Here is a 22,078-nt window from a genome sequence, read left to right on the forward strand (position 1 = left end):
ATGGCAGATGCAGTTTAATGTAGATAAGTGTGAGGTTATTCACTTTGGAAGTAAGAATAGAAAGGCAGATTATTATCTGAATGGTGTCAAGTTAGGTTCAACGAGATCTGGGTGTCCTAGTGCATCAGTCACTGAAAGGAAGCATGCAGGTACAGCAGGCAGTGAAGAAAGCCAATGGAATGTTGGCCTTCATAACAAGAGGAGTTGAGTATAGGAGCAAAGAGGTCTTTCTACAGTTGTACCGGGCCCTGGTGAGACCGCACCTGGAGTACTGTGTGCAGTTTTGGTCTCCAAATTTGAGGAAGGATATTCTTGCTATTGAGGGCGTGCAGCGTAGGTTCACTAGGTTAATTCCCGGAATGGCGGGACTGTCGTATGTTGAAAGGCTGGAGCGATTAGGCTTGTATACACTGGAATTTAGAAGGATGAGGGGGGATCTTATTGAAACATATAAGATAATTAGGGGATTGAACACATTAGAGGCAGGAAACATGTTCCCAATGTTGGGGGAGTCCAGAACAAGGGGCCACAGTTTAAGAATAAGGGGTAGGCCATTTAGAACGGAGATGAGGAAGAACTTTTTCAGTCAGAGAGTGGTGAAGGTGTGGAATTCTCTGCCTCAGAAGGCAGTGGAGGCCAGTTCGTTGGATGCTTTCAAGAGAGAGCTGGATAGAGCTCTTAAGGATAGCGGAGTGAGGGGGTATGGGGAGAAGGCAGGAACGGGGTACTGATTGAGAGTGATCAGCCATGATCGCATTGAATGGCGGTGCTGGCTCGAAGGGCTGAATGGCCTACTGCTGCACCTATTGTCTATTGTCTATTGTTAGGCCATAGTGCGAACGGAGATACGACACGATAAAGCTCGCACCTCCGTTGAGGAGGAGATTTAAAACAAAAGGTTTCCCCCACCACCCCCCACATATACATGGCTAAAAATAGGTAATTACATACATTAAACACTAACAATACACAAAGAAAGAAAAAGACAGACAGACTGCCTGTGAGCCGAGCCGCAAGGCGCAGCCACTTCCGGAATTCAGGCCCATTGCTTGTAAAGTTCAGGAGCACCATGATTTACTTAAATCCCTCTAATCCTTGCCTCCGCTCTCTCTCCGCCCCTCCCCCACCCTAGTCGGCGTACTAGTCTCACTGTCGTCCTGCTGAGGTCACTGTTTGTATCCACTCGTTATCACCTTCACCACAGCAAACAATGGACCATTGTGGGCTCCACCTTTCCTTGATAATCGTGACTGGCTTTGATTTGTCCTTTTGCATACCTTTCATTCATTTTATCTATGTACCTTTTCATATCTCTCGTTTCCCTCTCCCCTGACTCTCAGTCTGAAGAAGAATCTCAACCCGAAATGTCACTTATTCCTTTTTCCCCAGAGATGCTGCCTGACCTCTTTAATAACAGTTGGGAGTAGAACGCTTCTGTATTGATTGATGTAAATCATGGTTTGAATGGAAAAATATACAAAATGCAGAGCCAGTGTTAAAGCTAAACTTGTCGTGTCATGCCCCACACTTCCATTTAAAATGAAGGTAGACTCAAAAAGCTGGAGTAACTCAGCGGGACAGGCAGCATCTCTGGAGAGAAGGAATGGGTGGCGTTTCAGTTTGAGACCCTTCCTCAGACTTTCCTTCCTATCCATTTAAAATTGCCTTGGACTCTGAGCGCTGAGTTATAGTGGGGTCAGTGAGGCAGACAGTTCAAGTACAAGGGCGGCACGGTGGCACAGCGGTAGAGTTGCTGCCTTACATCGAATGCGATGCCGGAGACCCGGGTTCAATCCCGACTACGGGCGCCGTCTGTAAGGAGTTTGTACGTTCTCCCCATGAGCTGCGTGTGTTTTCTCCGAGATCTTCGTTTCCTCCCACACTCCAAAGACGTACAGGTATGTAGGTAAATGTAAAAATTGCCCCTCGTGGGTAGAGGATATAGTGTGTTAATGTGAGGGGATCGTTGGTCGGCGCAGACCCGGTGGGCCGAAAGGGCCTGTTTCCACGCTGTAACTCTAAACTAAACTAAACTACAAGTTTATTGCTGTCTGCATGAATGTGGTGATGTACAGAATCAATAAAGATTGATCCCTGGGATGGTGGGACTGTCATATGAGGAAAGATTGAAAAGACTAGGCTTGTATTCACTGGAGTTTAGAAGGATGAGAGGGGATCTTATAGAAACATATAAAATAATAAAAGGACTGGACAAGCTAGATGCAGGAAAAATGTTCCCAATGTTGGGCGAGTCCAGAACCAGGGGCCACAGTCTTAGAATAAAGGGGAGGCCATTTAAAACTGAGGTGAGAAGGAACTTTTTCACCCAGAAAGTTGTGAATTTGTGAAATTCTCTGCCACAGAGGGCAGTGGAGGCCAAATCACTGGATGAATTTAAGAGAGTTAGATAGAGCTCTAGGGGCTAGTGGAATCAAGGGATATGGGGAGAAGGCAGGCACGGGTTACTGATTGTGGATGATCAGCCATGATCGCAATGAATGGCGGTGCTGGCTCAAAGGGCCAAATGGCCTCTTCCTGCACCTATTTTCTATGTTTCTATGCAACATCACAGGCACACTACACACACACACACACACACAAACAAATTATAGGTACATTTTGCACAGACTACAGATAAACTTCTAAAAGAATGAAGACTGCGCAATAATATAATAATATATAGAGGACCTATCTTACCACTTCACTGCAAAAAGAAACACTTCCCTATGTTCTAGTTTAGTTGGCATTTTTAGAGAAACATGCCCTGTGGCCCACTGAGGGCCTCGCCGACCAGCGATCAAGCCGCACTAACACCATCCTGCACACTAGGGGCCGTTTACAATTTTTACCAAAGCCAATTAACCTACAAACCTGTACGTCTTTGGAGTGTGGGAGGAAACCGGAGCACCTGGAGAAAACCCACGTGGTCACGGGGAGAAGATACAAGCTCCGTACAGACAGCACCCTTAGTCAGAATTGCACCCGGGTCTCTGGTGCTGTAAGAAGCAACTCTACTACTGCCCAACGAGTTTTTGCTAAGGACTCAATGTGATATCAAATATCATTAGGATATTCTTCAAATGGTGCATAATGTTCCTGAAACTGGCTGACAATGGGATGAATAAGGGTGTGTTTACAGCCCAAGTCAGCTGGTCTAATCGAGTGCTTCATTCTTCATAAATAAAAAGGCTGGGCAACTGGGGAGAGCTTGTATTATTTTGTGGGCTTGTTATAACCGCACATGAAACCGTACTCAGAGAGAGGGATGATTTACTGTTTGCCCTCGGCATTAGAAGCAGATTGTGAAGGAGCTTCTATAAGAAAATAACTGCATATGCTGGTACAAATCAAAGGTATTGATTCACAAAATGCTGGAGTAACTCAGTCGGTCAGGCAGCATCTCAGGAGAGAAGGAATGGGTGACGTTTCGGGTCTCGGAGTGCTTTACTTCGAGAAGTGAAGGGTCTCGACCCGAAACGTCACCCATTCCTTCTCTACTGAGATGCTGCCTGACCTGCTGAGTTACTCCAGCATTTTGTGAGTGAAGAAGCTTCTGATTGAATAGTAAATGGATAAAGGGAATATAGAGGTATGGTTAGTGGCATCTGGCGTGGCTTGGTGTGAGTCAGCGAGAGAGAAGTACAGGTGGCTCCTGTACAAACTGCAGAGGTGGGTCGCAGCCTGCAACGAGCAGCTCAACACAGTGACACAGAGGTGTGTTATTCCTGAGTACCTGTCCGAACCTGTGCATGCCTCCTGGCTGGTATCCAGACAGCAGCTGGGTCTGGAGCAAGTGTTTGCCAAGTTTGTTATTGGGCTATTGCAGTACTCAGTGAGTATTCTGCTCATCAACCCCTCTGTCCAAAATGCCAGCTTAAACTGTGCTGAAAGGTTCACAACAGTAACAGAAGCTCCAATGGTAACTAGATGGCCATTGTCTCCACTCTATTCCAGGAGACCCTGTGATGTATATGCTGGTTGTTATTCTGTGCCAACAACATAATGAATCACATTGGACTACTAAAAAACATACTTTGAAGAAGTTATGCATCTTGTTTATTTTGCTGTGCAGCATCATTATGATTGTGTGTATATGTCATAGATATACTGCATATAAATAAATATGCTGCCTTCCATTCCTTCTCTCCAGAAATGCGGCCTGTCCCGTTGAGTTACTCCAGCATTTCGTGTCTACCTTCGGTGTAAACCAGCACCTGCAGTTCCTTCCTACACATTTCCCCTCCTGCATTTGCTTACCATTTTGGCAAAGACAGCGTGATGCACGTGTTCACACGATCTACAGATAAAAGCTGTCACTGTTACGTTTCTGTGATCTTAAAGGGATTTGAGTCCTTGGTGTTGTATCTACTTCTTGGACCATTGCACCATATAATAATTCGACAGAAAATTGAATTGAATGGGGGGAGGGGGAGCTGTTGCTCCCCTCCCCCCATTCGTAACAAGGACAGAGTCCCCCTTGTCCTCACCTTCCACCCCATCAGCCATCGTATACAACAAATTATCCTCCACCATTTCCACCACCTCCAACGGGATCCCTCCACTGGCCACATCTTCCAATCTCCACCCCTTTCTGCGTTCCGCAGAGACCGTTCCCTCCGCAACTCCCTGGTCCACTTCTTCCCACCCTGTTTCCTGTAAAAACTCTATCCCCTACCCCAATTCCTCCGTCTACGCTGCATCTGTGCCCGGGATGAGGTGTTCCATACCAGGGGATCGGAGATGTCCTCATTCTTTAGGAAACGGGGGTTCCCCTCTTCCATTATAGATGAGGCTCTCACTGGGGTCTCCTCGATATCCCGCTGCTCCGCTGTTGCTCCTCCTCCGCCCATTCGTAACAAGGACAGAGTCCCCCTTGTCCTCACCTTCCACCCCATCATCCGTCGCATACAGCATAGAATCCTCCAACATTTTCACCACCTCCAACGGGATCCCACTACTGGCCACATCTTCCCATCTCCACCCCTTTCTACTTTCCGCAGAGACCGTTCCCTCCAAAACTTCCTTGTCAACTAGTTCCTTCCCACCCAAATCACCCCCTCCCCAGGTACTTTCCCCTGCAACCGCAGGAGATGCAACACCTGTCCCTTTACCTCCCCCTCGACTCCATCCAAGGACCCAAACAGGTTCACCTGCACCTCCTCCAACCTCATCTATGGTTCTGTTCCAGATGTCAACTTCTCTACATCAGCGAGACCAAGCGCAGGCTCGGCGATCATATAGCTCAACACCTTCGCTCAGTCCGACTCAACCAATCTCCCGGTGACTCCTCCTCCCATTCTCCCACTGACCTTTCTGTCATGTGCCTCCTCCATTGTCAGAGTGAGGCCCAGCGCAAATTGGAGGAACAGCATCTCATATTTCGCTTGGGCAGCTTACACCCCAGCGGTATGAACATTGACCTCAGGTAGTCTCTGCTTCCCCTCTATCCCCCCCCCCTTCCCAGTTCATATCATATCATATCATATATATACAGCCGGAAACAGGCCTTTTCGGCCCTCCAAGTCCGTGCCGCCCAGCGATCCCCGTGCATTAACACTATCCTACACCTACTAGGGACAATTTTTTACATTTACCCAGCCAATTAACCTACATACCCTGTACGTCTTTGGAGTGTGGGAGGAAACCGAAGATCTCGGAGAAAACCCACGCAGGTCACGGGGAGAACGTACAAACTCCTTACAGTGCAGCACCCGTAGTCAGGATCGAACCTGAGTCTCCGGCGCTGCATTCGCTGTAAAGCAGCAACTCTACCGCTGCGCTACCGTGCCGCCATTCTTCCTGTCTCTGACTACATCTTATCTTTGCCCCGCCCCCTCCCCAGACCAGTCTGAAGAAGGGTCTCGACCCGAAACGTCACCCATTCCTTCTCTCCGGAGATGCTGCCTGACCCGCTGAGTTACTCCACCATTTTGTGTCTACCTTTGACTTAAACCAACATCTGCAGTTTTCTTTCCTATACTTCTCTTATGACTTGTCTGAACCAAGGTCATTTATGTTCTGAGTCAGCATTAGTGACTTAGCAGGAATGTAATTGCAGGAACGCAACAGGGCACGAGGGAGGGGTGGAGGGGAATGGAGGGGAGGGGTCTCCATTGCTGGGCACAGCGGCAGTTCTCCTGGGGTAGGGCAATCACACAATTTTAATCAATTTAAGCGGTCTGGCAGACAGTTGGCTACAGCACCAGTTTCACAAGTTCATACGTTCATAGGTTATAGGAGAAGTATTAGGCCATTCGGCCCATCAAGTCTACTCCACCATTCAATCATGGCTGATTTACCTTTCCCTCTCAACCCCATTCTCCTGCCTCCTCCCCATATTCCCTGGCACCCGTACCGTACCAAGAATCTATCAATCTCCACCTTAAAAATATCTATTGACTTGGCCTCCACAGCCATCTTTGACAACGATTTCTACAGATTTATCACCCTCCAACTAAAGAAATTCCTCCTCATCTTTCTAAGGGAACGTCCTTTTATTCTGAGGCTATTGCCTCTGGTTCTGGACTCTCCCACTAGTGGAAACATCCTCTCCGCATTCACTCTATCCAGGCCTTGCACTATTCAGCGCATCATCAGTTTGTGTTGTTTTTCTTAACATTATTCGTTTTAAACTGTCATATTTGATAACCTTCTGTTCAGCTGCTGGCAAATGTCCCCACACTCGAGCATCATCTTTGACGTTAAGTGTGCAGAAAATAGTGTTACAGCTATAAAAAAGCACAGATTTTTAAAAAGTGCAAGAGCTGCAATGAGGTGGATTGGAAGATCAGGAATACATCCTCAGCAGAGCAGTTGCCATAGGGTGCTTTCTATGCTAGAAATAGAAAAGATTCCAACAGATATGGATGAAAAGCAGGCACAGTGCCATCGAGTGACTCCATAACGCTATGACACAGTCGATTGAGCAGAATAGGGGAATCGTGAACCATAGGCTTCAGGTGAGGGGGGAAAGATTTATCTGGAATCTGAGGGCTAACTTTATCACACAAAGGGTGATGGATGTAGGGAACGAGCTGCTGGAGGAGGTAGTTGAGGCAGGTTCAATCTCAATGTTTAAGAAACATTTAGGCCAGCACATGGAAAGGACAGGTTTAGCGGGATATGGGCTAAAAGCAGGCAGGTGGGACCAGTGTAAATGGGACATGTTGGCCAGTGTGGGCGTTGGGCTGAATGGCCTGTTTCCACACTGTAAGACTCTATGAATCATTATGAGTGTCTCTATAAGTGGCTATAAGCCTCTCTGTGACTCTGATGCTTAGAGTCATAGAGTCAGACAGCACAGAATAAGCTACACATCTAACAGATAATCATCAGGGTCAGCTTGAAGGGGTTTAGACTAAAGGCCTGTTTCCGTGCTATATGACGCTATGGTTCTGAGTCAATGGAAACTTGCCATATTGCCTTGTCTGCTGAGGAAGTAGGTGAGATTTTTTGGCCGTAACACCAACGTTGTTGGATCAGGAGAAATTGTTGGTAATATTTACACCGAGTAACTTGAACCACTTGACCATGTCCACATATGCACCATTAATGCAGACTAGGATATGTAGTATTTTTGGTTTTTAGTTTTAGAGATATAGCACGGAAACAGGCCCTTCGGCCCACCAAGTCCGCACCGACCAGCGATCCCCGCTCACTAGCACTATCCTACACACTAGGGACAATTTACAATTTTTTTTACCAAAGCCAATTAACCTACAAACCTGTAAGTGTTTGGAATGTGGGAGGAAACCGAAGATCTCGGAGAAAACTCATACAGTCACGTTGAACGTGCAAACTCCGTGCAGACAGCACCCATAGTCAAGGTTGAACCCGGATCTCTGGCGCTGTAAGGCAGCAAGTGAATTCCTCCCACATCTTGGAATGGAAGACCAGCACCTTAGTTTTGTTGTCATTCAGGGAGAGGTTATTTCTTGACACCAGGCACCAAATGCATTAATTGACTGGGTAAATGTAAAAATTGTCCCTAGTGTGTGTAGGATAGTGTTAATAGTGTTAGTGTGCGGGGATCGCTGGGCGGCGCGGACTTGGTGGGCTGAAAAGGCCTGTTTCCGTGCTGTATCTGAAATATGGAAATATGAAAAGCTCTGTCTCTCCTTCCTGTACTCCATTGATCATTGTTCATTGTTCGAGATGCAGCCCAGCATGCTGGTGTTATCTGCAAATTTGCAAACAGAGTTGAAGCAGAATTTGGGCACACAGTTATGATTACATAGGGAGTAGCATAAAGAGCAGAAGAATACAGTCTCGTGGGTTTGAAGAATGATCATGGAGGATGTTCTGTTGCCTTTCTCCACTGATTGAGGTCTATGGACCAAGAAGTAATTGCAGAGGGAAGTGGGGCATGGTGACTTCAGCCGATGGAATTGGAGGGGTAGTTGTGGGAGGTGGTGTTGGAGCGGGAGGGTGAGTGAGCACGTTGAGGCGGCCGCGGGAGGTCCTGCAGCAGCCGGGCGGGCGGGCGGGCGGGCAGGCGAGCACATCAAGTGTAGACTGCAGTGGCTACAGGGAGCAGCAGTGACTGTGACAGGAACCGGCAGCATCGCGCTGGGCCAGGCCGATCCGATCATCATTGACCCGCACCAGGACAATGAGGAAATAAGAAATGTACGTCTCCCTTAGGCCAAGACAGGACTTGATATTTTTAGAGACATGAGACTTCAAAAGAGGATCTGCTATTACCTACTTCAATTATTCCACTCTCACATGCATATGATCTTATCCATGGTATGATTTGACTGGATGGCAGGTAAAACAAAGGTTTTCATGGTATCTTGGTACACTTGGCCACACAGTGGTAGAGATGCTGCCGTACAGTGCCAGAGACCAGGGTTCGATCCTGTCTGTGGATGGAGTTTGTACGTTCTCCCCGTGACCCATGTGGGGTTTCTCCAAGATCTTCTTTTTCCTTCCACATTCCAAAGACGTACAAGTTTGTAGGTTAATAGGCTTGGTATAAATGTAAATTGTCCCTAGTGAGTGTAGAATAGTGTTCGTGTACGGGGATCCCTGGTCAGTGCGGACTCGATGGGCCGAAAAGCCTGTTTCCATTCTGTATCTTTAAACTGAACTAAACCAAACTAAACTAAACTATCCTGCCTTCTATTGGAATGTATTGTCACCCCTCATCCCGCCTTTTAAATGAGTAAATCTGGGATCTCTTTGTAGAATTACAACTAATTAATTCAGGCCTAAATGGGGATTGAACTGGTGACCATCTTGGCCTGGCATGTCTAATGCTGCACAAATGTTGTTGGAATATAACTGTTAGCTGAAGAAGACTCGAAGAGGATGAAACACGTTGTTATTAGATTGTAAAATCCTTTCTCCACTTTTATGCCGAGCAAATGGTGCACTGAAAATATTAATTTTAATTTGGCGATTTTTAATAATGTTGTACACTTAACTGAAACTGAACAGTAGAAAGTTTATTGTTCCAATAATAATTTTTGCAATGCAATTAACATTCCCAGCAGTGTTTTTTTTCTCTTTTTCTGTCTGTGAGCACGAAAGAACGAAGCTAACAAGATAAGGTAGAGGTTGGAGGAATTGGAGGAATAGCACCTCATATTTCGCCTGGGCAGTTTGCAGCCCAGTGGTATGAACGTCGACTTCTCCAACTTTAGATAGTCCCTCTGTCCCTCTCTTCCCCTCCCCCTTCCCAGATCTCCCTCTATCTTCCTGTCTCCACCTATATCCTTCCTTTGTCCCGCCCCCCCTGACATCAGTCTGAAGAAGGGTCTCGACCCGAAACGTCGCCCATTCCTTCTCTCCCGAGATGCTGCCTGACCTGCTGAGTTACTCCAGCATTTTGTGAATAATAAGGTGGAGGTTGTGTCTTAGTGACACTCACTCCAGTGCTGGGCTGTGCAGTTATTCACTGCAGCCAAATGATTTCACATCCTAGGTCACTTGCATGTGCCAACTAAGAGGATGGTGAAGGAATATTTTGAGGTATTCTCCGAATATTTTGAGGCCACACGGTGGCGCAGTTGTAGAGTTGCTGCCTACAGCGCCAGAGACCCGGGTTCGATCCTGACTACAGGTGCTGTCCGTATGGAGTTTGTACCTTCTCCCTGTGAGCATGTGGGTTTTCTCGGGATACTCCGGTTCCTTCCAAAGACGTGCGGGTTTGTAGGTTAATTGGCTTCTGTAAAAATTGTAAGTTGTCCCTCGTGTGTCGGAGAGTGCTAGTGTGCTAGTGTGCTAGTGTGCTAGTGTGTGGGGTGCTAGTGTGTTAGTGTGTTAGTGTGCTAGTGTGCTAGTGTGCTAGTGTGCGGGGTGCTAGTGTGCTAGTGTGCCAGTGTGCTAGTGTGCTAGTGTGCGGGGTACTAGTGTGCGGGGTACTAGTGTGCTAGTGTGCTAGTGTGTGGGGTGCTAGTGTGCTAGTGTGCTAGTGTGCGGGGTGCTAGTGTGCTAGTGTGCTGGGTGCTAGTGTGCTAGTGTGCTAGTGTGTGGGGTGCTAGTGTGCTAGTGTGCGGGGTGCTAGTGTGCTAGTGTGCTAGTGTGCGGGGTGCTAGTGTGCTAGTGTGCTAGTGTGCGGGGTGATCGCTGGTGCCGACCAGGGCTGAAGGGCCTGTTTCCATGTTGTGTCTCTAAAGTCTGAAGTGACGTCTAAAAATGATGTGGATAGGTCTCAGATTAACCATATTCCCTGCATGACCAGACAAGACCAAGGGAGCACAATGGATTTTAGATTTAGATTTAGAATTACAGCGCGGAAACAGGCCCTTCGGCCCACCAAGTCCGTGCCGCCCAGCGATCCCCGCACATTAACACTATCCTACACCCACTAGGGACAATTTTTTTAACATTTGCCCAGCCAATTAACCTACATACCTGCACGTCTTTGGAGTGTGGGAGGAAACCGAAGATCTCGGAGAAAACCCACGCAGGTCACGGGGAGAACGTACAAACACTGTACAGACGACGCCCGTAGTCAGGATCGAACCTGAGTCTCCGGCGCTGCATTCGCTGTAAGGCAGCAACTCTACCGCTGCACCACCGTGCCACCCGTGGATTCCTCCTTCCTGTCGGGAACATCATGGAACATCAACATTATGGAACATCAACATAATATGAATTTACTCGCTTTATAACACATTTGCAACAAACTGTACTTTTCTTGGTTGTATCTGTATTGGGCATTTATGTCATCCTTATGGCAGATATAATCTGTTTCCAGTGGTATTGGTTGAGGATCAACTGACCAGGAGAAACCTCCTCTCCTCTACTTTTGTGGAGAGTATCTGCTGCTTCACTGAGCACCTTAGAGATCCCTCTAATGCCTCCAGTCTTCAATGTTGAGGTGTTTTCTGGAGATGATCAACTACTCTGTACACGCGAGAGACTACAGATGCTGGAAGGTCCATGCAAACGGTCCCGACCCAAAATGCCAACTGTCCATGCCCTCCGCAGGTGTTGCCTGGCCCATAGAGTTCATCCATCAAATACTCTGCAGATATTCTCAGCTGAAGACTGGATTTGGTTTTGTTGGGACATCCTCCATTACCAAATAGCCTCACAACCCTCATTGTTTTTGACTTGTAATTTGAGAATAGTTATTTGAGTCAGTTCTTAGTTCATTGAACAGTAAGATTCTTCATCTGCTGGAGAACAAGTGGGAAACGGGAGTGGAGATAAACATAGTCAATGTGGATACATGGTCAGGGTGGGGGTGGATATAGGGTCAGGGTGGGGGTGGATACATGGTCAGGATGGGGGTGGATACATGGTCAGGGTGAGGGTGGATACATGGTCAGGGTGGGGGTGGATAGAGTCAGGGTAGGGGTGGATACATAGTCAGGGTGGGGGTGGATACATGGTCAGGGTGGGGGTGGATACATGGTCAGGATGGGGGTGGATACATGGTCAGGGTGAGGGTGGATACATGGTCAGGGTGGGGGTGGATATAGGGTCAGAGTGGGGGTGGATACACGGTCAGGGTGGGGGTGGATACATGGTCAGGGTAGGAGTGGATACATAGTCAGGGTGGGGGTGGATATAGGGTCAGAGTGGGGGTGGATACACGGTCAGGGTAGGGGTGGATAGAGTGGGGGTGGATACATGGTCAGGGTGGGGGTGGATAGAGTCAGGGTAGGGGTGGATACATGGTCAGGGTGGGGGTGTATATAGGGTCAGGGTGGGGGTGGATAAATGGTCAGGGTGGGGGTGGATACACGGTCAGGGTGGGGGTGGATACATGGTCAGGGCGGGGGTGTATATAGGGTCAGGGTGGGGGTGGATAAATGGTCAGGTTGGGATGGATATAGGGTCAGGGCGGGGTGTATATATATTGTCAGGGTGGAGGTAGATTTATGGTCAAGTTGGCGTGAATATATGGATAGATATGGGATATAATTATGTAAAATTAATGTAATGTCCAGCGATTAGTTGAATGCCTTTTGTCTACTAACGCTGATGCAGAGCTGCAATAACCTGCCCTTGTTCATTCAGGGGACTGGTACATTGACACGTCAACAGAACTTATGATGGATCACAAATCTAACCAATGGTTTGGAGCAACTGTCAAAGCTTACAAGGAGAAAATTGTGGTTAGTTTTTTTTTATACATATCTGCAATTCATAAGTTTATAAGTTATATGAGCAGAATTAGGCCATTCGGCCCATCAAGTCTATTCCGCCATTCAATCATGGCTGATCTATCAATCTTTCCCTCTCAACCCAATTCTCCTGCCTTCTCCCCGTAAACCCCTGACACTCGTACTAATCATGAAGATATCAATACCTGCCTTAAAAATATCCATTGATGGCCTCCACAGCCATCTATGGCAATGAATTCCACAGATTCACCACCTTCGGACTAGATAAATTCCTCCTCATTTCCTTCCTAAAGGTACGTCCTTTAATTCTGAGGCTATGACCTCTAGTTCTAGACTCTCCCACCAGAAGAAACATCCTCCCACGTCCACTCTATCCAGGCCTTTCATTATTAGGTAAGATTCAATGAGGTCCCCCCTCATCCTTCTTAAGTCCAGCGAGTACAGGCCCAGTGCTGTTAATCCATCATATGTTAACCCATTCATTCCTGGGATCATTCTTAAAGAAGATTGTGAAGTGGAATTTCCTGTGCATCTGAGCCTAGGGACAGGTGTACTAGGGCACAAACAATCAAGGAAACTCAGGTGCAAGTAAAGAAAATCACACAAGTTTATTTTTCATTTAAACGCGCTGTGTCAATTTTATATGAATGAAGGATAAGTTTAATTTTCATGTTTACGAGGGATAGTCGGAAGGAGTCTGCACTTTTTATTCGGACAATTGATGATGTTCATTTTCATTTCCTTCAACCCTATTTTATACTTTCTCAAATTTAAAGGAGATGTGTGTTGGAAATGTTCATGTAAATAGAGTGGTGAATCAGATTTCTCTTTCAATTATGTTCCCATGGAAAGTCATGCCCTTGGGTTTTGGGCAGTTTGGAGGAGGCACTAGTGGCTGGAGTCTGATTCTGTGCTGAATATTGTGTGTAGGAAATGAACTGCAGATGCTGGTTTAAATCAAAGATAGACACTAAACGCTGCAGTAACTCCGCGGGGCAGGCAGCATCTCGGGAGCAAAGGAAGGAGTAACATTTCGGGTCGAGACCCTTCTTCAGTCTGAAGAGGGGTCTCGACCCAAAACGTCACCCATTCCTTCTCTCCAGAGATGCTGCCTGTCCCGCTGAGTTACTCCAGCATTTTGTGTCTGCCTTCTGTGTTAAACATTAATACGGGAGATTGTTTCCTCACACCACTCATTGCGTACATGTGTGTCCAGGCACTGAACTCTTGTCCACTGTATATGTGACTTGCCTCCTTATTAAATGTTGGCTTCCATCAACTGTGTGGCAATAGGTTCGTTGACTGCTGGCATTGAATCTACCTTAATGTAGAGCCCTCTAACTGAAAATCCATGAAAGTAGTGGCAGCAGAATACGATGAAAGAACGAGTCGACTGGGCTTGTATTCACTGGAATTTAGAAGGATGAGAGGGGATCTTGTAGAAACATAAAATTCAGGGGTTTGGACAGCCTAGATGCAGGAAAAGTGTTCCCCAATGTCGGGAGAGTCCAGGACCAGGGGTCACAGTTTACGAAAAATGGGTAGGCCATTTAGGACTGAGATGAGGAAAAACTTTTTCACCCAGAGAGTTGTGAATCTGTGGAATTCTCTGCCACAGAAGGCAGTGGAGGCCAATTCACTGGATGTATTCAAGAGCGTTAGATATAGGCCCAAGGGAATCAAGGGATTTGGGGAGAAAGCAGGAACGGGGTACTGATTTTGGATGATCAGCCATGATCATATTAAATGGCGGTGATGTCTCGAAGGGCCGAAAGGCCTACTCCTGCACCTATTTTCCATGTTTCTATGTCTCTAAGAAACATTGGCAGATGCTTTTCCCCACTGCTACAGTCAGTCTGAAGAAGGGTCCCAACCCAAAACATTGCCAGTCCATTCCCTCCGTAGATGCTGCCTGACCCACTGAGTTGTGTGGGGGAAGGAACTGCAGATGCTGGTTTAAACCATAGAGAGACATAAAAGCTGGAGTAACTCAGTGGGACAGGCAACATCTCTGGAGAGAAGGAACGGGTGACGTTTCGGGTCGAGACCCTTCTTCCCACTGAGTTCACCCACATTCTGTGTTACTCTTGACCACTGTGTTCTTGGTTGATTAGGTGTGGGCAATGAATAGGTCTGTGCACACAAGGAAAGACTGCAGGGCCACACACTTGTGATGCTCCTGCAGAAAAGTAAGCCAATAAGGGGTTGTCAGATGGCCGGATGGTGTTGCGCGGGCGTTGGGAATCTCAGGCGGGTGACGGTGTGCTCTCTCCCCAGGCCTGTGCCCCCTTGTACCGCTGGCAGTACGTGAAAAAGTCCTATGGGATGACCCTGACTGGTGGCAATACGCCAGTGGGGTCGTGCTGGATAGCAGCCGCGAATCTCAGCAGCTACGCCGAGTATTCACCCTGTCGGTCCAAATTTTTTGAGAAAGTGTCATCCGACTATGGTAAGAGAACGCACCGCATTAAATGTGTAGGACGGAACTGCAGATGCTGGTTGACACCCAAGATAGACACAAAATGCAGGAGTAACTCAGCGGGACAGGCAGCATCTCTGGAGAGAAGGAACGGGTGACCAATTTTGCTCATATTCCTTGGGTCTCTCTCTTGTATATATGATCATGGCTGATCATCTAAAATCAGTAACCAGTTCCAGATTTTTCCCTATATCCCTTGATTCCTTCAGCCTCAAGAGCTAAATCTAACTCTCTCTTTAAAACATCCAGTGAATTGGCCATCACTGTGGAGAATTCCACAGATTCACAACTCTGAGTGAAGACGTTTTTCCTCATCTCAGTCCTAAATGGCCTACCCCTTATTCTTAAACTAGGACTCCCGGTTCTGAACTCCCCCGACATCAGGAACATTTTTCCAGCATCTAGCCTGTCCAATCCTTTAAGAATTTTACATGTTTCTATAAGATCCCCTCTCATCCTTCTAAATTCCAGTGAATACAAGCTCAGTCGGCCCATTCTGTCAATCCCGCCATCCCGGGAATTAATCTGGTGAACCTACACTGCACTCCCTCAATAGCAATAATGTCCTTCCATGAATTAAGAGACCAAAAGTCTCACCGGGACCCTGTACAACTGCAGTAGGACCTCCTTGCTCCTAAACTCAAATCCTCTCACAATGAAGGCCAACATGCCATTAGCTTTCTTCACTGCCTGCTGTACCTGCATGCTTACCTTCAGTGACTGATGCACAAGCACACCCAGGTCTCATTGCACCTCCACTTTTCCTAATCTGACACTATTCATATAATAATCTGCCTACCTGTTCTTGCACCAAAGTAGATAACCTCACACTTATCCACATTATACTGCATTTGCCATGCATTTGCCCACTCACCCAACCTGTCCATGCATCCGCCCACTCACCCAACCTGTCCATGTCACCTTGCTGCCCACTCACCCAACCTGTCCATGTCACCTTGCTGCCCACTCACCCAACCTGTCCATGTCACCTTGCTGCCCACTCACCCAACCTGTCCATGTCACCTTGCTGCCCACTCACCCAACCTGTCCATGTCACCTTGCTGCCCACTCACCCAACCTGTCCATGCATCTGCCCACTCACCCAACCTGTCCAAGTCACCTTGCTGCCCCATAACATCCTCATCGCAGCTCACATTGTCACCCAGCTTTGTGTCATCTGCAAACTTGGAGATGTTACTTTTAATACCCTCGTCTAAATTGTTAATATATATTGTAAGTAACTTGGGTCCCAGCACTGAGCCTTGCGGCACCCCACTAGTCACTGCCTGCCATTCTGAAAAAGACCCGTTAATTGCTACTCTTTGCTTCCTGTCTGCCAACCAGTTCTCTATCCATTTCCTAACTATTTCTAACCCAACACCATTTCCTGACTAATGTGGATTCCCTTCAGTTTCCCCTCCCACTAGATCCTCAGTCCCCTAGTATTTCTAGTAGATTGGTTCTGTCTTCACTGAGGAAGACAGAACCAAAGTATTCGTTTAACTGTTCTGCCATTTCTTGGTTTCTCATTATAAATTCACCCATCTCTGATTGTTTGGGACCTACATTTGTCTTCACTAATCTTTTCCATTTTACACATCTAAAGAAGCTTTTAGAGTTAGTTTTTATATTACCCACAAGCTTGAAAGAAAGCTTGCGGGTAATATAAAAACTAACTCTAAAATGCTTTTTTTCCCCCTCCTGTTAATTAACCCCTTTAACCTCTGTGAGCTCTAAATTTCTCTCAGTCGTCTGGTTTGCTGCTTTTTATGGCCAATTTATTTGCCTCTTCCTTGGATTTAACAATATCCTTGACTTCCCTCGTCAGCCACGGTTGAGCCACCTTGCCAGTTTTATTTTTTCGCCAGACAGGGATGAACAATTTCTGGAGTTCATCCATGCGGTCTTTAAATCTTTGCCATTGCATTTCCACCATCAACCCTTTAAGTATAATTTGCCAGTCTACCCTAGCCAATTCCTGTCTCATACCTTCAAAGTCTCCTTTATTCAAGTTCAGGACCCTAGTCTCTGAATTAACCGTGTCACTCTCCATCATCATGCAGAATTCCACCATATTATGGTCACTGTTGCCCAAGGGACTTTGCACAACAAGATCGCTAACTAATCCTTCCTCATTACACAATATCCAGTCTAGGCTGGCCTGCCCTCTAGTCTGTACTTCTACATATTGGTTTAAAAACCCATCCGGTATACTTTCCAGGAAATCCTCCTCCTCAGCACTGTTACCAATGTGGTTGGCCCAATCCATATGTAGATTAAAGCCATCCATGATAACCTTTGCTACACGCATCCCTAATTTCCTGCCTGATGCTCTCCCCATCCTCCCTACTGCTGTTTGGTGGCCTGTACACAACTCCAACAAGCATTTTCTGCCCTTGGCTATTTTGCAGTTCTACCCATACCTATTCTACAGCATCCAAGCTAATGTCTCTCCTTACTATTGCATTAATCTCCTCTTTAACCAGCAGTGCCACCCCACCTCCTCTTCGTTCCTGTCTATCCATCCTGAATATCGAATACCCCCTGCATGTTTAGCTCCCAGCCTTGGTCACCTGGAGCCATGTCTCCGTAATTCCAACTATATCATATCCCTTAACTACTATCTGCACATTCAATTCATCCACCTTATTACGAATGCTCCTCACATTAAGGCACTCAGCTTTCAGGTTAGGTTTTTCTGATCTCCGTTCTGCCATTTGCTTCTGTCCTTTTAGGTCCCTCTGTCTCCTTGCATTGGTTCCCATCCCCCTACCCTGTTAGTTTAAACGTGACCTTTCCTACACTCTCTTTCCCGATATGCTTCCACGTTGTTGACCCCCCATTAAACTGTTTAGTTTAATCCCACCCGTGTAGCACGGGCAAACCTGCTGCCAGAATGTCCGTCCCCCTCCAATTAAGGTGCCTTTTGTACAGGTCACCCCTGCCCCAGACGAGATCCCAGTGATCTAGAAATCTAAATCCCTGCTCCCTGCACCAACTCCTCAGCCACACATTTAGGTCCCCAATCTCCCTGTTCCTGCCCTCACTAGCACGAGATACTGGAAGCAACCCAGAGATATCCACCCTAGAAGTCCTGCTTTCCAGCCTCCTGCCTAGTTCTCTGTACTCATGTTGCAGAACCTCCTTCCTTTCGTTCCCCACGTCATTTGTGCCCACGTGCACAACTACTTCCGGCTGCTCACCTTCCCTCACGAGGATGTTCTGAAGTCGGTCTGAGACGTCTTGGACCCTGACACCAGGGAGGCAATACACCTTCCTCGAGTCTCGCCCGTCGCCACAGAATCTGTTGTCCGCACCTCTGACAGTGGAGTCACCCACCACTATGGCTCAGCCTGACGCTGGGCTCGCCGGTCGAACCTCAGCGGCAGGTTTCATAGAAACATAGAAACATAGAAAATAGGTGCAGGAGTAGGCCATTCGGCCCTTCGAGCCTGCACCGCCATTCAATATGATCATGGCTGATCATTCAGCTCAGTAGCCTGTACCTGCCTTCTCTCCATACCCCCTGATCCCTTTAGCAAAAAGGGCCACATCTAACTCCCTCTTAAATATAGCCAATGAACTGGCCTCAACTACCTTCTATGGCAGAGAATTCCACAGACTCACCACTCTCTGTGTGAAGAAATGTTTTCTCATCTCGGTCCTAAAAGACTTCCCCCTTATCCTTAAGCTGTGACCCCTGGTTCTGGACTCCCCCAACATCGGGAACAATCTTCCCGCATCTAGCCTCTCCAACCCCTTAAGAATTTTATATGTTTCTATAAGATCCCCCCTCAGTCTTCTAAATTCCAGCGAGTACAAGCCCAGTCTATCCAGTCTTTCCTCATATGTAAGTCCCACCATCCCAGGGATCAATCTGGTTTCGAGTCACAGACCTGTCCGCCGCTCGGACTGGAAGCCTCGTCTGCCCCGGCAGCTCCCAGGAGGATGTACCTGTTTACAAGAGGTCTCCTGCACTCGTTTCCTCCACTTCCTTTCTGTCTCTAACCGTCACGCCTCCTGAACTCTCGGAGTGACAGTCTGACTAGGTCCTGTCCAGGAAGCTTTCATCTTCCTGCTGCTCCAGTTCTCTATCTCGGTCTCTGAGGAGCTGCATCTGGACACAGATGCCACAGGTGCAGTGGTCAGTGACACCAGTGCTGCCCACATCCTGCAGCAAAAGCACTGCAATAATATTCCCACCATCACACCAATAAGTTTTAATATTTAAATTAAACATACAACCAAATAAATGTAGCCTCCTCACCAAGACACTTGAGCCAAAGACTCACACTTTACCTCCTCGCACGGCACCACAACTCACCCAGGCCTCTCCCCTAGGCCAAGCTCTACTTTAATTTGTTAATCAATGAACCAATTTACTAACTAACTAACTTACCAATGAACTAATTTAGATTCTGCAGCCAATCCCCGCACTCACTCCTACAGCTGCCGTTCCTCTTCCGACCTTCGTTAATCCTTGTCTATATCTCTCGTTTCCCTTTTCCCTGATCAGTCTGAAGAAGGGTCTCGACCTGAAACATCACCCATTCCTTCTCTCTTGAGATGCTGCCTGACCCGCTGAGTTACTCCAGCTTTGTGTGTCTACCTTCTCTAACTTCAAGTAACCTTTGCTTTCCCTCTCTCTCCATCCCTCCCCTTCCCAGTTCTCCGATCAGTCTGTCTGCCCCCCTGATTAAATGTTATCTCTGTGTGCTTCGTTGTCACTTTCTCCCAGCTAACAATGATCGATTCTGCATTTTCCTTGACCTCCATCCCCTTTGATGTCTCATTTACACACCTTACACTTCCTTATCTCCGTGTCACCCTCTTCCCTGACTCTGTCGGAAGAACGGTCTCAACCTGAATCGTCACCCATTCCTTCTATCCAGAGATGCTGCCTGACCTGTTGAGGCACAGCAGAAAGTGGTCTGTTTTAGTTTGATTTAGTTTAGAGAAACAGTCGGGAAAGGGGATGTCCACCTTACCAGGCACGCCAACCAGGGCAGGTGGACACGTGAGCTCATCCTCTGTAGCAGCAGAAATCGGAGAGCTGGCTGGGTTTCAGACGGAGAGAGGTGGGATGGTGTTGGTGTGGAGAGGGACCTGGGAGTCCCTGGACAGCCGGCACTGGACGGTTCCTGCAGGGAGAGCAGCAGGAAGGTGGGAGATGATCCGTGGGCCTTTACTGCGAGAGGGTTTGAGTCCAGGAGTAGAGTCTCGCTCCAGTTGTCCGGGGCCCGGGGGAGCTGCACCGAGAGTATTGTGGGCAGGTCTGGTCCCCCCACCTGAGGGGGGATCAGGTGACGTAGGAAGAGCAGCATCGGGTCACCGGATCGATTCCCAGGGTGGGGGGTTTTGTCCCGGGGGAGTGAGGAAGCAGACTGAGACCGTCCTCTCTGGAGTTCAGAAGAACGAGGGGTGATCGAGGTTGAGGTCATGGGGGCCGGAGGTCGGACGGGCCGGCGTGGGTTGCGGAGGTTGGTCGAGGGCACGCCGCTGAGAACAAAGGACCCAGCATGGGGGAGGGGGGAACAAAGTAGAACCCAGCATGTAGGGGGGGGGGAGAACAAAGGAGGACCCAGCATGGGGGGGGTGGGTGAACAAAGGGGGACCCAGCATGGGGGGGGGGGGGAGAATAAAGGGGGACCCAGCATGGGGGGGTGGGTGAACAAAGGAGGACCCAGCATGGGGGGGGGGGGGAGAACAAAGGAGGACCCAGCATGGGGGGGGGGGGGAGAACAAAGGGGGACCCAGCATGGGGGGGAGAACAAAGGGGTCCCAGCATGGGGGGGGGGGGGAACAAAGGAGGACCCAGCATGTGGGGGGGGGCGAGAACAAAGGAGGACCTAGCATGGGGGGGGGGCGAGAACAAAGGAGGACCCAGCATGTGGGGGGGGGAGAACAAAGGAGGACCCAGCATGGGGGGGGGAGAACAAAGGGGTCCCAGCATGGGGGGGGGGAGAACAAAGGAGGACCCAGCATGTGGGGGGGGGGGGAGAACAAAGGAGGACCCAGCATGTGGGGGGGGGGGGAGAACAAAGGAGGACCCAGCATGTGGGGGGGGGGGGCGAGAACAAAGGAGGACCCAGCATGGGAGGGGGAGAACAAAGGAGGACCCAGCATGTGGGGGGGGGGGCGAGAACAAAGGAGGACCCAGCATGTGGGGGGGGGGGGGGGGAGAACAAAGGAGGACCTAGCATGGGGGGGTGGGACAAAGGAGGACCCAGCATGTGGGGGGGGGGGGAGAACAAAGGAGGACCTAGCATGGGGGGGGGGAGAACAAAGGGGTCCCAGCATGGGGGGGTGGGACAAAGGGGGAGCCAGCATGGGGGAGGGGCAAGAACAATGGGGTCCCAGCATGGGGGGGGGGAAACAAAGGAGGACCCAGCATGGGGGGGTGGGACAAAGGGGGAGCCAGCATGGGGGAGGGGCGAGAACAAAGGGGGGACCATTGGAGACTTCATTGAACACTTTATAACTTTGTCCGCGCCCTATATGTGGTGATCCTTTGCATACCTTGTGTGCGCAAAACAACGAATCTCACTGTGACCTGTCATGTGATAATAGCGTATCATTAATCATTCCACCATCGATCACCCATTCAGTTTTTCACGCTGTGGTTTAGTTTAGTTTAGTTTAGTTTAGAGATACAGCATGGAAACAGGCCCTTCAGCCCGTGTTGGCTAACGATCGCCCGTTCACTGCTGATTCCTATTTATATGACATCTGCAATTGTGTCCTCAATGCTAAAAGAATATTTACAATTGTCTTTATTTCTCAGTCCCAGATCAACGTTTTTGTGAAGCAGGATGGAGCTGTGAAATCACGGAGGTAAAAACCCCATGTCTTTGTTTGTATATCATAGTTCATAAATTCATGTGATAGGAGCAGAATTAGGCCATTCAGCCCATCAAGTCTACTCTGTCATTTAATCATGGCTGATTTATCTTTCCCTCCTAACCCCATTCTCCTGCCTTCTCCCCATAATCCCAGGCGCCCGCACTAATCGAGA

General features: G+C 48.3%; 1 protein-coding gene across 1 annotated transcript in view; it reads left to right on the forward strand.

Annotated features, from left to right (window-relative positions):
• Window positions 1-22,078, forward strand: part of LOC144607519 (integrin alpha-8-like) — a 139,277-nt gene that overhangs the window by 12,835 nt on the left and 104,364 nt on the right. Inside the window, exons 3-5 of the mRNA XM_078424418.1 lie at window positions 12,478-12,575; window positions 14,862-15,033; window positions 21,848-21,897. Of these exons, the coding sequence (XP_078280544.1) occupies window positions 12,478-12,575; window positions 14,862-15,033; window positions 21,848-21,897 (320 nt within the window). The remainder of the gene's footprint in view (window positions 1-12,477; window positions 12,576-14,861; window positions 15,034-21,847; window positions 21,898-22,078) is intronic.

This window comes from Rhinoraja longicauda, chromosome 29 (genome assembly GCF_053455715.1).
Source record: "Rhinoraja longicauda isolate Sanriku21f chromosome 29, sRhiLon1.1, whole genome shotgun sequence".
Taxonomy (NCBI): domain Eukaryota; kingdom Metazoa; phylum Chordata; class Chondrichthyes; order Rajiformes; family Arhynchobatidae; genus Rhinoraja; species Rhinoraja longicauda.